We start from the raw sequence: 17,910 nt of genomic DNA, 5'->3' as shown, positions 1-17,910 counted from the left end.
CCAGGATTCGGGAAATAGATCTGGGTTATATAAATGTGAAACATTGGTAATTCCGGCCTTAATTTTTCGTTTATCTGTGTGACTCTCTGTGAAAGATCACCTGGTGTACTTCATTCTACAGGGATGGTTTAATTGATAAAAAGTAATTGTAATTGAATGTAATTTTATTTAAATTACATTTTTCAAAGTAGTTGGAAGTAATTTTTAATTTACCATTTTTTCAATTACTTGTAATTGTAATTTATTTATTACTCTGAAAAAAAAATCTCAATTACATTTTAATTAATTCACATAAAACATATATATGTTTTAATACGGAAATATTTCCATCACAGCTACATTTTACAGTCAAGATTGCAAATAACCACTTGCCCACTAGCGAATGTTGGTAATTTTGTCTGCTGGCGACCAACTCTTGAGGATGACAATGTAATCGCCCACATCCTTGGGTCAAGTAGATCAGGGGTTGAAATTTTCCTGGAAAACCCACTAGCCCAGGGGCTACTGATCAGTAAAAAATTACTATACCAAACATCAAACTAACTAGCCCGACAATTTTTTTAAGCAAAATGAAAGCATAAGTTAAAGTTTCAAATGCTTTGGCGACAGAAACAAATTAAACTAGTTCTCATTTGACAATCAAAAGCTGTATTTACCAAAACTATTTTGCGTCTTGAGCCTGTAGGTCACCTGTCATTCAATGAAAAATTCAGGCCCCCGGAGAAATAAGAAGGCCCCCTCAAGTACATGTAGTTCAATCATTATCTTCAATTTAAAGTGCTGTTTTATGAAAGAAATCTGCAGGAGTCTAGCTCTTCTGACTGAGTCCAGAGTGGAGTGACACACTTCATCATTTTTTTTTCATTTAATATCTTTTTGTATTAAATATTTTAAATGCATGTGTAAATATATTTTTGTATCTGAAATAACTCAAATAACACTTACTCTTTAGTTGATTGAGTAAATGAAAATAATGTAATGGCATATATCTTCATGTATTTCGTATGAACAGAGGTATGGAGGAAATTCGGATTAAGAAAAAAAAGATGATCATTTTTAGGTCATACAGCACTGCTAATTGTATTAGATGAAGGAGATTACCAACCAATGAAGTCATACAGCTTTAATTTTTTTAATTGGTTGGAAATTTTATAGCAAAAAATTGGGGAAAAAACATGCTTTTTAGCTTTAAAATTTGGGCCTTGAAAAAATCCTGCAGGACTTACTTGATTTTCAACTTTACTGGCCCCTAGCCAATTTTACTGGCCTCGAACCTGTGGATTTTGGTAATGACCGCGAAAGAAACCAGTCTACGTAGAAAAGCAAAAGTAAATCATATAACAAGATTTTTTTCTGTTATGCTAGTCTGACGGACTATCGTTACATTTAAATTAGCTAGCCTGAGTCTTAAAACGACTAGCCCTGGGCGTCGGGCTACCGTATATTTCAACCCCAGAGTAGATTCTAAATTGTTGAAATGAAGTAGCTGCAGATCTGAAGCTAGCTGGTCTGAAATAAAATTAGGATGGACGACCAGAGAGCTACAGTGCCACCCATTTAATAAAGTGTATATTTGTTGCGCACAAAAAGTGCGCTGTTCCTCTATTAATTTCTCCATATATTTAAACTGCCAACTCAGAATATTATAATCTGTGTGTTCCAAACATATTTTTTGCACTACTTCCACAACAAAATATTTCCCAAAACTGTTGGTTAAAAGCCCTCCTGGGCCTGAAATAGAGACCATTGAAAATTTTGTCTACCCATACTGCCATCTTGAGTGGCAATACAATTCGGTCAAACACACAGTTTTGTTGTGGAAGAAGTAAAAGAATATGTTAGGAACACAGGGTTGGCAACATTTTGATATATATGGAGAAATAAATCGAGAAACAGCACACTTTTTGTGCGCACTAAATATACTCTTTTTTTCAATGGATGGCACTGAAGCTCTCTGGTCGTCCATCCCATTTTTTTTTCAGACCAGGGAGCTACAGATCTGCAGCTAGAGATGAACGTTTTCTCAAGAACCACTAGGCCAGAAAAGGTGAAACTTATGTGAAAGCTTTCTGAGGAAGTGTAGATTCTGAATTGTTCAAATCATGACCTCTGGGTTAGGATTGGGCCACAAGAGGGGATCAAATTTTTACATTGAAATATTTTAAGAAAAATCATTAAAATTTTATTCTCAAGAACCACTCAGCCAGAAAAAGTTGAACTAATGTGGAAGCTTCATGAGGAGGTGAAGATTCTAAAATATAATGTTCAAATCATGACCCCTTGGCAGGGATCGACATTATCTTTTTTTCCTACTTGTCCATTCGGACAAGTGACCAAGACATTTACTTGTCCGAACTTCAACTTCACTTGTCCAAAAATTTTTCAATGAAGATCTAATACTGTCAACTTGAAAACTAAAAATAAAGTCCATTACACATGACATGTGCTTGATTGATTCGTGATGTTATAGATATTTACAACAGACACATAAAACGAAATTTTATTTAGGCTTTCTGTCCTGACAACAACATAAATGTCCACAAGTGAACCAAACTTCGTTACTTAAATTCGTTCAATGCCTTTTCAGTAGTATGTAATTAGTGAACTTCGATCCCGATCAAATGTGAACTCAATTAATAAGCGATCCCTATAGGGATTGAAGTTCGGTTTTTATGTACAGCTTCCGTCTTGAAACTACCGATTAACTTTCACAGTTGTTCTTTTCATTATTTAGAGACTCCTTTACATTAAAATGCACTTGTCCAATCGGACAAGTGCCCAGCAATATTCACTTGTCCGTAATTTTTTTTCATTGGTACTGGGCAAGTGGACAAGCGTTAATGTCGAGCCCTGCTTGGGTTAGGGTTGGGTCAAGAAAGGATCAAAAACAACATACAATTTTTTTTAATTATGATTAAAATGTTAATTGGGTGAAATTGGAAAAAATAGAAACAAATTCGAAATAAGTTTCCATTAACCATTAAAGAAGTCTTGACAAAAGTTATTTTCAAAGACGTAGTAACAATAAGAAATGGATTGATTAAGCGTTAAAATGGAAATACACATACAATGCAAACTAAATGTCAATATTCAAGTAAAGTAATAAACCATCAATATCATCATCTACATTACTTAAAAAAGACATTCTTACAAACTAGAATAACCAAAGCTTGTTTTTCAAAAGAAAATCTATTGATTGATTATTACATGAATAATAAATGGATATACTCAAGGAAACAACCAAAGCAGATCAATAAGGAATATAGTTACCTTTTGAAAAAGCATGCATGACCCATATATGTCCTAAGCTATTGGTTCATATGATTTGAATCTAATGCTAGTACAGTGTAATATAGTTTGTGACCTTTTTGTTTTGAAAAGTTTTTAAAAAACAACAAAGGATTGCTATTTTTTTTTTCATGATATTGATTAAAGTTACACAGTGAGTCAATATCATATGCATGTGTTTCGTTTAAGATAATTGTATCATAAAGCTAAAAATTGATGAGAAATATGAATAAGGCGAAGTTTTGAGATCTCAGCTGCACGGTATAAGCAAGAAAAGACTGCAAAACGTAAGTGCCGGAAAAAGGAAGAAGGGCGTGGTTGTTATCAATGTCAAGGTCATGTGTCTTTTATTTTTAGCATGAAACTTGTAAACAACATTGAATTTGGAGCAATCAAAAGTGAGGAATAAGTTCTGATCATCTTTTTTGAAGATTGTATCAAAATGATTAAATCTTTGGTTATCCACCATCTATATCTATGGAATTAATTGACACCATGGTAACTTCTTCAACTTTTCTGCGCATGCGTACCTGAAAGAGGAAGAAGTGAAGCAATATTTTCATGTTGAGGCAAACTAAAATTATTTTTACTTAAATATTTTTCTCCATAAAAGTAGATCTTTTAAGTTCTGAAACCTGTAATTTTCTGAAACCTAATACTTTCAAGAATTGAATAAAATTTGCATGTGTCTTGCAAAAATTCTACTTTTGTCAATTTTCCTGTTTTTCCGTCACAGTGTCTCTTTAAAGAAAAAGTTTCTGTAAGCCATGCAATTACATTTATCATTATCCTTATAAATTTATGATGTAATTTATATAATATATAAATGGTGCCTGTTTTGGAGGGTAACAGTTGAAATTGACATCCAATTAAAGGAAAACCATTGTCAACCGACGTGCAGCGGAGGTTAACAATGGTTTTCCAAGGGGTGTCACTTTCAACTGTTACCCTCCAAAACAGGCACCATTTATTTTATTATATTGAATGTCTTTTTGATTTAGTATGTCAGCAAAAAAAATTGTTGATGGTCTTAACATTCAAGTTTAGAAAGCTTTCAAACTCCCCATTTCTATTTTTCTCAATAAGAAGGCTTCAAAAAAGATTTACCAACCTCTTTATTGTTTGTTTGATACTGAAAGAATCTGTATCATCTTAAGTTTTGTTATTTCTGCACTCGCAAGCATTTTTCGTCTGTCGTTTGTTGTTATCAATTTAGTTAAATTGGACGAGAGGTTTGATTGACGTCAAGTTTACTCAGCTTCTTTCAAACGCACAGCTGACGTTTTGAGAATTCTACGGCAAACCGTACGTGCATGTTTTACACGCATGTGACATTTTGTTGTGTTACCCGTTGTCAAGTGTGTTGCTAACGCTGAGGGTAACATTACAGATTGTTAAATGCATCTTAACCAATCAGATTTTAGTATTTAACATGAAAGTATAATAATGATTTTATTTATCATGATTATACATAATTATAATGATCCTGGTCACGTGAAAAAAATAAAGAAATAGCAAAAATTGCTTAAAATGTTATCCTTGTGTGGTATATTGGTATAATGTTAGTTAATGTTACACCCTTATACTTACTACTGCCTACATAAAGTCTTGACTATCAACTCAAGTCTAGACTATCAACTAACTTACTAAATTATGGATCTTTTCATTTTATATGTTATGGGGGGGGTGCATTTGAAAGCTGATACATGTTTACATGAAGAAGGTTAACAATTAGATTAAAATGAGAGAAAACCCTCCTACATATTTTAGTTACTATTTTATAAACAGAAGTTTTGTTTTCTAAATTTTTCCCACAAATTTAAGCAAGGGTAATCAAAAATGTAATTTTTTTTTTATATTAACTACAGTTGAACTTCGGTATCTCGAACACTGATATCTTGAATACCATGGATATGTCGAAGTGATTTTGAAGTCCCAAGCACTTATTTCTTAAGTATTTTACCCTGGATATCTCGAATCCTCGGATATCTCGTCGTATTTTCTTGGTCCCTTGAAGTTCAAGATAACGAGGTTTGACTGTATTGACTTATTTTTGACAAGTCCAGTTAAAAAATATGAACACTGAAATTTATAGCTGTTCTGTCTTTCTTGCAGAACCATTTTTCATAAGGTGTCAGAAAATGGAGACTTGGTACTGGAACTCTTGCTTGCCAACTCCCAGCTGTCTATGGTGTACAGGGGTCAGGCTGGCATTGCTACAGTTACCTGTCGAGAAAAGATTCCTCAGAGAACATGGATTCACCTTGCCATTCAGGTACAAGAAATCAAATTAACAATTTTAATCTGCTTTCAGTCAATCATTCTATCATTCCATCATTGATTGTTTTCCAAAACTTTTTTTTTTTGCTATACTTATCTTGATATTGGTGACTTATAGAACAAGTTCAAGTTTCCTATTGATTTACCCATTTTTTCAAAAGTTATGGCTCTTAGACTTTGAAAATTTCTAATAATTCACTAGTTGTTTTCTGGACTTTTTAGGTTATATGCTTGTAATGAGTTTAATTTTGTAATTGATGACTTACAGATCAAGTTTGCATGAGTTTTGTTTTGATTGACCCAATTGTATGAAAGATGTGGCCCCTAGACTCTGAAATTTCTAGGAATTCACTGTTTTCCAGACTTTTTTTACTCTGCTTGTAGGTATTGAGTTAATTTTTGGTATGTCTCTTGATATTGATGACTTACAAATAAACTTTGAGTTTTGTGATGATTGATTAATTTTTACAGAGTTATTGCCCTTAGACTTTGAAAGTTCTCTACTTCACATTCTTCTGTATTTTTTTTATTCATTTATATATTTTTTTTTTGCTGTGCTTGTAGATAATGGATCTTTGATTTGTTTCTTTATTTTGACTTACAGATCAGATATGAGTTTCGTTTCGATTGACCCATTTTTATGAAAATTATGGCCCTTAGAATTTGAAAATTTCAAAGTGTTCACTGTTTTTGGCCTTTTTAGCTCACCTGAGCCGAAGGCTCAAGTGAGCTTTTCTGATCGAAATTTGTCCCTTGTCTGTCATTTGTTGTCGTTGTCATAAACTTTTCACATTTTTACCTTCTTCTCCAGAACTACTGGGCCAATTTCAATCATACTTGACACAAAGTATCCTTGGGTGAAGGGGATTCAAGTTTGTTCAAATGAAGGGCCACGCCCTCCTCCAAGGGGAGATAATTACGAAATAGCAAAAAATTAATGGCATTATTGAAAAATCTTCTCCTCAAGAACCAATGGGCCAGGAAAGATAAAACTCATGTGGAATTATTGTCAGGTAGTGTAGATTCAAGTTTGTTCAAATCATGACCCCGGGGGGTAGGGTGGGGCCACAATGGACGATCAAAGTTTTACATAGGAATATATAGGAAAAATCTTCAAAAATCTTCTTCTCAAGAACAGCAAAGCTATGATTGGTCATATTTATATGGATGCATCCTCAGGTGGTGTAGAATCAAGTTTGTTCAAATCATGACCCCCAGGGGCAGGGTGGGGCCACAATGGACGATCAAAGTTTAACATAGGTGTATATAGGAAAAATCTTTTAAAATCTTCTCAAGAACAGCAAAGCCACTGTTTGTCATATTTATATGGAAGCATCCTCAGATAGTGTAGATTCAAGTTTGTTCAAATCATGACCTCCAGGGGTAGGGTGGGGCCACAATGAAAGTTCAAACTTGTAGAGAAAAATGCCACAGTTAGTCAAAAAATTATGTAAGCATCATTAGTAAGTGTAGATTTAATTTTGTTCAAATCATACCCCCAAACCCTTTTCGGAGTAGGTTGGGACCACTTATGCATTTAAGCTTTTCAATACTAAACTGATTTTTTTTCTTTTTTCCTAGCCACAGTGCTCAGGTGAGCGATGTGGCCCCTGGGCCTCTTGTTTGTTGTTTGTTGCTTAGCTTGTAATTGATCACATACCATTTCACACAGCTTAAGTACATTGTACTTGTACTTAATGATTGATTCCAGAAAGCAAAAGCAGCAATATTATATGATATTTTACTTTTGTGCCATTTTCACCATTGTTATTTTCACACTAATAAGCTTTCACATATTTAAACTGGCATGTACATCTAGATTTCTTATTTAGTTGTTGTTTTCAAGATAGGGACCTCCTTTTTCTTTAGTAAGCATACTGTCCTATTTGTTTGTTTGAATTATTTTATATCAGAGTTATTGGATTAATGCTATACAAACAATGAAACTGTCAATATTTGATGTGTATAATTAATTTTTTATTTGTTTTTCCTCAATTTTTTGATAACCTCTCCACATTAAGCAAACAAATCAAACACTTATAGTCTTTATGGGATGTATGTGTGCGAGAGAGCTGGGGGGGGGGGGGGGACTGACAAACCAATATTGACAGATGGTTCCTGTTTGATATTTTTTTTTAGGTTTATAAAACCAGTTTGAGTTTTTATATCAATGGGGTCCAGCCAGGCTTTATACCTGTGGAGACACTTGTCCTTGCCAGTCAGGTCAAGGACAGTGTTCAAGGTCAAAGCAGAATAGGACAAAGCATCACAGGTAAATCATTTGTAACGAAAAATAAACATCAAAATAAATTATGGCTGAAAATTGTGGTTTTGGAAAATTTCATTTGTTTATATTGTATATTTTCTGTAGTAATTTGTTCTGTTAATAATTTGCATTTTTCAAAGGCATTTGATATCATAGCAAATTTTCATCAGTGGTGGAAAATTATTTAAGGAATGAATTTAATAGCTTCCCAGTTTATACAGTATAAAGTGGGTTGGGGCAGTTTATGCTTTATAAACCACGAAGCAGTTTATAAAAAAGTGTAAACTGTTCCAACCCACTTTATACCGTATAAATTGGGTAGCTATTAAATTCATTCCTTATAATTTAATCTTCATTCATTTAGTGTAAGAAAAAAGAGGATTGCCCTTAAAAAATGACTTCAAATTGTACAAAATTTAAATGTAAAGTCAGGCGGATCGATACGTTTTTGACGCAAGACATTGTGACGTAGGCAGCCCAATTTATGCGATATAAAGTAAATTTTTTATCCAATCAAATAGCGCATTATGATCAGAATTAAATTATTTTCAGGTACAAATCAGTTTTTAGGACGGCTCCAGGATATCAAGTTTTTTGCAGGGACACTGACTAACAGGTAAACTGTATCATGAAGAAAGTACACTGAACATTTAAAACTGACTAATCATTTGCTTACTAGTACACTTTCAAAGATTTGATTCATACGAATGTCTCTTTCCATTGTGCAAGGGCCATAACTCTGTAAGAGATGAGTTTAAAGCTAATACTTTGGCACAATAGTGTCTTATAACCAGTGTATTTCATAACTTTGAACCAAAGTCATTTGTTTAAAGGCAAGGTTTTCATCATCATTATTATAGCTTGTAGTCAATTAAACGTGATATTTTAATGCCCATTTAATAAGTACCAGGAAAAAGTGAGTTCACAAAACATAAGTAATATTCACTTCTATTTGATACTGGGTGTTATGTCTTTCAAGAGAAATTCAAGAGGTGTACAGTGGAAGCCTTCCAAGTGTCCGAGTTCAGTCTGAATGTAGGTGTCAGGCCTCACACCCCAGAATCAAGCCCCAAATGGAGCACTACTGCATTGCTAATGGAGTGGATGATGCCGATAACAACGCTGTGCTCCGACTCAACTCGGAGGCTCATAATCTCGAGTTCCTGAATGACGGAGACAGTAACACATACTGGATCTCACAGTTCCAGAACAATATAGAGCTCACCATTGACTTGGAAGATGATTTTCAGGTGTTAATTTCAAGGTCATAAATTAGGACACATTCTGCTCTTGCATTTCGAAAATATATCTAAATATACTGAGTATTCAATATGTACAGATCTGTTTTATATTCAGTTTCATTGAATCTGAGGCTATTAAGGATGGAATACCTTAATTCAAATGAAATAAAAATTAGTTTGTTTTAATGCAAGAGTTTTAATTGATTAGAATATATTTTATAGTGATAGAAAAAAGGATCAGAAACAAGTTCTTACAACTTTTAAACTTTTAAAGTTCTTTTAAAATTAAAATTTTTTAACCATACTTTCAGGTGTTCTTCCTCAATCTCCAATTCTACAGTCCCTTCCCCAGGGCAGTCCTTATTTCCCGTGAATTGGAGGGGAGTTGGGAAGCATGGCAGATGTATGCGACAAATTGTCAGGAATACTTTGGTCAGACAGACAATGGCCCTCTCCCCCAGCCCGACTCGGTCAACTGTCTCAAGTTCAAAAGGTAAGTTATATCACATTTATTGTTTTTCTTGCGTGCATTTAGGGAAATACCCTGTGATAGGTAATTAATGAAATAACATGTTCTTCAAGTTTTGGATATCATTATTTTAGCTGATAATATAACCAGTTTGATCTTAAAGGAAATGCACTTTAAAAAAAAATAATGAAGATAATAAACCAATCTTCCTACAGTTTTCTTCCTGATGAAAGCTATTTTCAATGAAAATGTACACTAAAGCATGAATCTATTTTTTTTACTTTTGATTGGTTTTTAACTTTACTTTTGCATCATTTCTTCTTCAGAGATACAGAGAACACACACTACTCCAAGGGGAACATTACATTCAGCCTCCTAGCAGCTGAGCCAGTACAAAGACCAGGGAAGGATGACTTTTATGGTACCCCAAAACTGAAGGAATTCATACGAGCCTCAAAAGTCCGAGTCAAACTGCAGGATCATCAGCTGGTGACCAATCTTCGACACGAGTACTTTGGTGTTTTTGAATTCATCATTAAAGGAAGGTTTGTGCATGTTTTTTAATTTTCTTTTCAATTAAAATTCTTTCTAAGAATTTGTTGAAGAGCTAATAGAGCCCATTTACCATGTACTTCTGTGTTTTCAGATTACTGTACATATGCTTTGGGTACAGTTGAACTTCGGTATCTCGTACACTGATATTTCGAATACCATGGATATGTAGAAGTGATTTAGAAGTCCCAACCACTTATTCTTTAAGTATTTTACCCCTGATATCTTGAATCCTCAGATATCTTGAAGTTTTTTTCTTGGTTCCAGTTTGAGATAACAAGGTTTGACTGTACATATTTAAAAAAATTCTCACCTTATTGCCCTAAAAATAAATGGATCAGTTTAAAACTTGCTGATCTTTGTGGGGGTAAGAAACTCAATTTTGTAACTATCTTGTGAATTTTAAATAAGATTGAATAGTTTTTTTAGCTCACCTGAGCCGAAGACTCAAGTGAGCTTTTCTGATCAAAATTTGTCCATTGTCTGATGTTGTCGTCTTAGTTGTAATCTTTTCACAATTTCATCTTCTTCTCCAGAACCACTAGGCCAATTTCAACCAAACTTGCCACAAAACATCCTTGGGTGAAGGGGATTCAAATTGTTCAAATGAGGGGCTATGCCCTCATTCAAGGGGGGATAATTCAGATATAGTGAAAATTTGGTGGCATGTTTCAAAAATCTTCATCTCAAGAACCACTGGGCCAAAAAAGTTGAAACTTATGTGAAACCTTCTTTACATAGTGTAGATTCAAGTTTGTTCAAATGATGACCCCTGGGGGTAGGATGGGGCCACAATGGTGGATCAAAGTTTTACAGAAGAATATATACAGTGTATAAGAATAAATCTTTAAAAATCATCTTCTCAAGAACAGCAAAGCTATGATTGGTCATATTGATATGGAAGCATCCTCAGGTAGTGTAGATTCAGATTTGTTCAAATGATGATCCCCGGGGGTACGGTGGGGCCACAATGGAGGATCAAAGTTTTAATTAGGAATATATATAGAAAAAATCTTCTTTTCAAGAACAGAAAAGCCATGTTTAGTCATATTGATGTGGAAGCATTCTCAAGTAGTGTAGATTCAGTTTTCTTCAAATCATGACCCTCCCCCCCCCCCCCCCCCCCCAGCAAAGCAGCAAAAAAGCCATTTGTTATATTGATATGGAAGCATCTTCAGGAAGTTTAAAATTCAAGTCCCCCCCCCCCCCCCCATGTAAACTTTTCAATACTGAACTGATTTGTGCTTTTCCCTAGCCAATGTGTTGAGGTGAGCAGTGTGGCCCATGGGCCTCTTGTTTATGCAATTTGGGTAAAACTAACTTTAGGGGAAACTTTGCCATTATAAATGTATATAATAAGAAGTTTACATCTGTTTTGTAGATGTAACTGTCATGGCCATGCCTTTACCTGTGATAGTATCACTAGACCCTACAACTGTAGCTGTCTACCAGAGAGTTTTACACAGGGAAACAAGGTAGGGAAAAACCCCAGATCCTTTGGATCATGTATTATTCATTGTAGGAAATAAATTGGTGATATAAGTTAAACATGTTTGATGTTTTATTAAATATGCCATTGCTTACTTCACTCTGCAAATGTATTATTAGCTCACCTGAGCTGAAGGCTCAAGAGGGCTTTTCTAGACTTGATTGATGGTGTTTCTGTGCATGTCTGTCTGTCAGCTTTTCACGTGTACCAGGTACTTCTTCCTCTCGAGAACCATTAGGTCAATTTCAACCAAACTTGCCTCATAGCATCCTTGAGTGATGGATTCTAGTTTTGTCAACTAAAGTAGGGGAGATAATTAAGAAATATAGAAATTAGGCTGGGATCATGTAAACTTCTTAAGAACCACTTGGCCAGAAATGACAAACTTTTTATGAATTAGTATAGTTTCATTAATTGCACATATTTACAAGTACTATTTCATTTTTCAAAAATGGAGAATGGTAGCTATGTTTTGGGATCTTGAACTTCAAGAGCAAGCACATATATTTCCAGTGTCTTAAAACCTTCTAGCATTAGATCTGATGCAAAAGCTAGTTTTATGTCATAATTATTGTAAACTTTATTGAAGTAAAGAAATTAATACTGGAATAAAATATCAAAAACTTTTTTAAAAAATCAAATAAATTGGACATTAAGACAAAGGATTTACACAAAAAAATTTTTGTAGTGCCCCCTCCTTTCCCTGAATTTTTAAGCTTTTGATGGGCCCTTCCATTTGTTAGACTATAGAAATCAACACATATGTATTTGTTACCAAAACTGTTCCAAACTCTATTTTGCTCTTATTTGAATTTTAAGTGTGAGGAGTGCCAGCCGCTTTATAACAACAAGCCATATCGTGATGGTGACCTAGTTAACTCTTTTGACTGCAAGCCATGTGAATGTCACAATCACTCAGACAGCTGTGTCTACAATGGGACCCTTGACCTCTTCCCAGATGACCATGACCTGGGTGGAGGAGGAGTTTGTGTAAACTGTCAGGACTTTACCAGTGGTCAGTTCTGTGAAACCTGTGTCCCCTTATACTACAGACCTAAGGGTAGGAGTAAATATGACCCTGATGTTTGTGTTCCTTGTTTATGTAGTGAAGCAGGGGTTGCAGGAGGAGAGCTGGATTGTAAAAAGGTTTGTGTTAGACTGGCTATACTCATGTTTGATATTATTCAGATGTGTAAATTAGGTGCAAATCGGTCTTGTAGTACAGTTGTAACACTGTTTGTTTAACCTATTTGAAGTGCATAAGGAGGTATTTTAGTAATTTGTAAACAGCTAACCATGATCTGAGAAGTAAAACATTGGTGCCATAATTGCTATCCAGTGAAAGCATAAAGATACTACATTTCAAGTTTTTGTAGTATATGCTTGATATAAATGATGAGTACAAGATATGAGAATTTTTTAAAAAGAGATTTATGTTTCTTTTTCCTATGTTTCTTTTTTCTTTCATTGCATGCTGACAGCAGTGTCATTTGTAAGTTTTGACTTTTAAACTACAATGTTCATATGTTATTGACTTTACAGGATGGAGGACAATGTCAGTGTAAGGCCAACACAGGAGGTCGGCAGTGTGATCTCTGTTTGCCAGGCTTCTTTAACCTTCTGACCTCTAACCCTGATGGATGTGAAAACTGCTCCTGTAACACAGATGGCACACTCAATGGAGATGTGTCATGTGACACCAAAACAGGCACCTGCAACTGTAAACAAAACACCAGAGGTAAATAATCGAAATGCTAGAGGTTATTTAAAGCCGTTGGAATAAGAGGGAAAAAATGTATAATTTTGTTCATGTCCTTTAACACAAGAGGTCAATTTACTGGAATGGGCATCTTAAAGTCCAAGTAAAATATGTGTAAATGAAATGTATGAGATGTAAACTATGGTACATAAATTGTAACTAAATAGTTAATATGAAATGTGCAGACATTAACTAATGAAAACTGAAAAGTAACTGCTTATTGCTTAGTCCTTTTCAATCTGACTTTAGTTACTGGATGCAGTATAAACACATCTAAAAGTCAAAATCACTGCTAAGGATAGAAAATGTAAATGTCTACACTGAAATACCGGTACTTTTTTTGAAGGTGCCAAATGTGCAGATTGTGAGCATGGGTACTTCAACCTGACTGCAGACAATCCTGTTGGCTGTTCTCCCTGTGAGTGTAACCCCCAGGGCTCCACCTCCCAGTTCTGTGACCCTGTCACAGGTCAGTGTCAATGTAAGGACCATGTAACAGGACGCAAGTGTGACCAGTGTACAGACAACTACCAAAACTTTGAATTCGGCTGCAAAGAGTGCACATGTAACTCTCTTGGCACAGTTCCGGGTACAGTGTGTGACAAAAGAACAGGCCAATGTGTTTGTAAAGAAAATGTCCAGGGGCTGGCTTGTGATGAGTGCAAAGACGGGAGTTTTGGATTTGGAGGATCAGCAACCAAAGGATGCTATGGATGTATCTGTAATTTGGCCGGAACGATTAACAGTTCCCTGGTTTGTGACAAAATCTCCGGAAAGTGTGTGTGTAAGGAGAATGTTGTAGGGACTAGCTGTAATCAGTGCAGTGGGAACACATTTGGACTCAGTATGAACATTACAGAGGGATGTGAACCCTGTAATTGTGATCCCACTGGGACAAAGGGAGGTAACTCCAGTCATCCTGATGATTTGTCATGTGACCAGAACACTGGAGACTGTACTTGCCTGGCTAACAGGATAGGGAGACGATGTGACGACTGTGCACAAGGTACTGATCAACTTTTATCAAATAACTTAAACTGATTTTAGACAACAGTTCTATGCACAATGCACAAAGAGTATACAAAAGATTTCATGAATCCAATTATGTAATTTCAATACAAATAGCAACAGACTTTTTAAAGAAAAAAATCTTCAAATTGTATAATGCATTCATTGCTTTGGATCTATTCTACCCTTTCAAGTCCATCTTTAATCGCATAAGCAGATGACATCCTATTCCCTACCTCTTTATTCTACCGGTAATTTAGTTCTAGTAATGTTTAACAAGTAATACAATTCAGACTTGGCTGCCACTGGGGACATTCATCATTATAATCATATTATTTTTTGCTCTTTTTTTTTAGGATATTTTACCAGACTGGAGCCAGGTGGTGGATGTCAGGAGTGTGGGTGTCACTATGCCAGTACATACGAGCAAACATCATGTGACTCACTGACTGGACAGTGTCAGTGCAGGCAGAGCAACTCGGGGATCACAGGGCGAACCTGTGAGGAGTGTCAGGAGGGATTCTACGGCTTTAACTCAAGATTAGGGACGTATGTAGACAATAACAACTGTAGATTAGGAACGTATGTAGACAATAATAACTCTAGATTAGGGACGTATGTTGACAATAACAACTCTAGATTAGGGATGTATGTAGACATAACAGCTCGAGATTAGGGACGTATGTAGACAATAACAATTCAGATTAGGGATGTATGTAGACAATAATTACTCAAGATTCGGGACGTATGAAGACAATAATAACTCAAGATTTGGGATGTTTGTAGACAATAATAACTCAAGATTTGGGATGTATGTAGACAATAATAACTCTAGATTAAGGACGTATGTAAACAATAAAAACTCTAGATTGAATACATATGTAGACAACTCTATATCGGGGCATATGTAGACAATAATAACTCTAGATTAGGGACATATGTAGACAATGATACTCTAGATTAGGGATGTATGTAGACAATAATAACTCTCGATTAAGGATGTTATGTAGACAATAAAACTCTAAATTAGGGACGTTATGTAGACTATAATAACTCTAGATTAGGAAAGTATGTAGGCAATAATAACTCTAGATCAGGAGCATATATGTATGTAGAAAATAATAAAACTCTACATTAGGGAAGTATGTAGACAATATTAACTCTAGATTAGGAGCATATGTTGACAACTATTGTATTGTTACATAGCAGTAATAGAACTGGACAAGCAATAGTTAGGAAAAGGTTTAAGAAAATGTGAGCTGCTGATGTTATGAGCCCTGAAAAATGCTTAGTGGTTTTGTGAGTTTGAAAAGTTGCTTGTTCAAAATCTCAATTGTTCTTAAAGTTAGAAATTGTATACCTGAACTAGGCACTTTATCAGCATTTAAACCAACTATTATTCGTGTTATTTTATTTTATTGACGATTTATCAGTTTTAAACTTATTCGCGATGATAAGTAAGTAAGTTTTGCTGCTGACGAAATATTCTACATGAATACACAATGACATAAAAAGTTCGTGGTAAGAAATATTCACGATTAAAGCAAGGTTGGGAAACTCAAGAATATTTCTTGCACGTGATTAAAAATTGGTTTACAGTATGTAAGTCTACAATATTCTGATTGAGTAAAGGTTTGTTAATGGGGTTAAATTCTCATGGGGATTAACAAATCATGGACTAGGAACTGGGTTATGCTGATAGTACCCCTGTAATGAACTTTGTTCTGGCTTGTGCTGGGGTTAACGTCTGTAATGGACTGGGGACTGGCTTATGAAGAAGGTTTTTATGCTGACGATTATACATGATGGTTGAGTGTCCAGGGAGAATCAGTAGTTCTTATTTATTAGAATACTACTGTTTTAGGTGCAGTGCCTGTGAGTGTGAGATGGCAGGCAGCTTGAACTCCACTTGTGATGTCATCACAGGGAAATGCTTCTGTAAACAGTTTGTGGAAGGTCGGAGGTGCGACACTTGTATACCTGGAGCCAGTTACATCAGCAGTGAAAACCCTTATGGTTGTAGTAAAGGTGAGAAAATAGAAAACAGACTAAACTAAAGTCTTATGTTCAGCCATTGAAATGGTTGTTGGGGAGAGATTGGATTAAAAGTGATCCTATATTGGCTTACCTCTCTATCTGTTGAACTAGTTTGAATTGTAACTTGATGAAGATGAGGTTTAAAATGTTGTAAACTAGCTTGCCTCTGTTATTGCATTACAGCATTTGTGTCCCTTTTACACCTCACCCAGGACAATGACTCCTTTCTATTTGATTTGTGTGTGTGCCTGTGGGGGGTGGTAGGGGTTAGCTACAATGTTGTGAATTCATGGAGAGAGGGGTCAGTACAATGTTGTGAATTCTGCTTTGTAATATACATTTGAAATTCTAGAACCAGCACAACAACCTCCACCAGAGCACCAACAGAACAGTTCAACTGTACTGTGGCTCACTTGGAAGGAACCAGATTACCCTAATGGTGTCATCAAAGAATACAGACTCTTCAGAAATGGAACACTGATCTTCACAGGCAACTCTTCTAGTAAGTACAATGAGAAAAAAGTCTGACTTGATATGTAATTTTGTGCCTACCATGTGTATTACAACTTTTCTAGATGTGGACATTGATTACTGGTTTCTAAAATTAATTGGGTACCAATTTGGAAATGTCGTCAAAATTTCATTATTACAGTATTGGTATATTTTTCTCTTTTATTTCAGAAAACTTATTTTTAATCTTTTCTTTTTTCTCTATCAAGTTATTACATTCTCATTCATTTAACCAAGCCTTTAGGTGCATATCCTTTGCAAGGCCTTTGCTGACTGGTCAGTTTTCCAGTTTAAAAAAAGAAATTAAAATGCTTGCCAATTTTTGCCAGCCCAGATGGTAGCTGACTCACTTTGTACAAACATGATCAAATTTATACTAGTAGTCAGGTTTTGGATTGCTTCTTTTTGCAATCACCACACTGGAACTATCTTTATTATTTTTAGATATTATCTATGAAGATTCCGGATTGTCACCTTACACAAGATACACCTACATTGTGGAGGCGACCAATGATTTTGGATCCGTCCGCAGTTCTCCAGTGACCTTCCGAACTTTACCAGGTCCCCCCACAGGTATTGTCTATGTGACTGTTAAGGAAATTCAAGCAAGAACAGCTAAATTGGCCTGGATTTTTCCCGCAAAATTGAATGGACCATTGGCCAACTTCAGTGTGGTCACTTTGAAACCAAGTCAACCCACTGTCCGAGAGCGACACTGGATGGGGCTAGATAATAAGACCACAATCACAGGACTGGTACCTTTTACTAACTATACTGTGTATGTTGTGAGTTGCAGTGAAGGAGGGTGTTTGGACAGTTGGCCTGTGGTATTTAGCACTAAGTCAGCCCTTCCAACAGGAATGGAAGCACCTAATGTTACTATGCTTTCATCATCCAAACTAAATGTCACATGGAAACCACCTGCTCAAGCAAATGGTACATGTAGTAATTTTTCATATGACTAATCATATTCATGTTAAGTGTATGAGGATTTAAGAAGCAAATTAAGAA

The 17,910-nt window shown here is 35.3% G+C and overlaps 1 protein-coding gene across 1 annotated transcript in view; it reads left to right on the top strand.

Moving 5' to 3' along the window:
- The window catches only part of LOC133203983 (usherin-like), a 72,620-nt gene that overhangs the window by 313 nt on the left and 54,397 nt on the right, over positions 1–17,910 (top strand). The window contains exons 2-15 of the mRNA XM_061339776.1: positions 5,404–5,563; positions 7,708–7,840; positions 8,387–8,450; positions 8,814–9,084; positions 9,387–9,568; positions 9,871–10,089; positions 11,478–11,571; positions 12,405–12,731; positions 13,128–13,323; positions 13,691–14,350; positions 14,709–14,901; positions 16,217–16,380; positions 16,742–16,891; positions 17,344–17,835. Of these exons, the coding sequence (XP_061195760.1) occupies positions 5,404–5,563; positions 7,708–7,840; positions 8,387–8,450; positions 8,814–9,084; positions 9,387–9,568; positions 9,871–10,089; positions 11,478–11,571; positions 12,405–12,731; positions 13,128–13,323; positions 13,691–14,350; positions 14,709–14,901; positions 16,217–16,380; positions 16,742–16,891; positions 17,344–17,835 (3,305 nt within the window). The remainder of the gene's footprint in view (positions 1–5,403; positions 5,564–7,707; positions 7,841–8,386; positions 8,451–8,813; positions 9,085–9,386; positions 9,569–9,870; positions 10,090–11,477; positions 11,572–12,404; positions 12,732–13,127; positions 13,324–13,690; positions 14,351–14,708; positions 14,902–16,216; positions 16,381–16,741; positions 16,892–17,343; positions 17,836–17,910) is intronic.

Source organism: Saccostrea echinata, unplaced genomic scaffold (assembly GCF_033153115.1).
Source record: "Saccostrea echinata isolate AGI-Se365-2 ecotype Australia unplaced genomic scaffold, CSIRO_AGI_Sech_v1 ptg000002l, whole genome shotgun sequence".
Taxonomy (NCBI): Eukaryota; Metazoa; Mollusca; class Bivalvia; order Ostreida; family Ostreidae; genus Saccostrea; species Saccostrea echinata.
The sequence above is the reverse complement of the archived record's forward strand: the minus strand, read 5'-3'. Positions and strand labels throughout refer to the sequence as shown.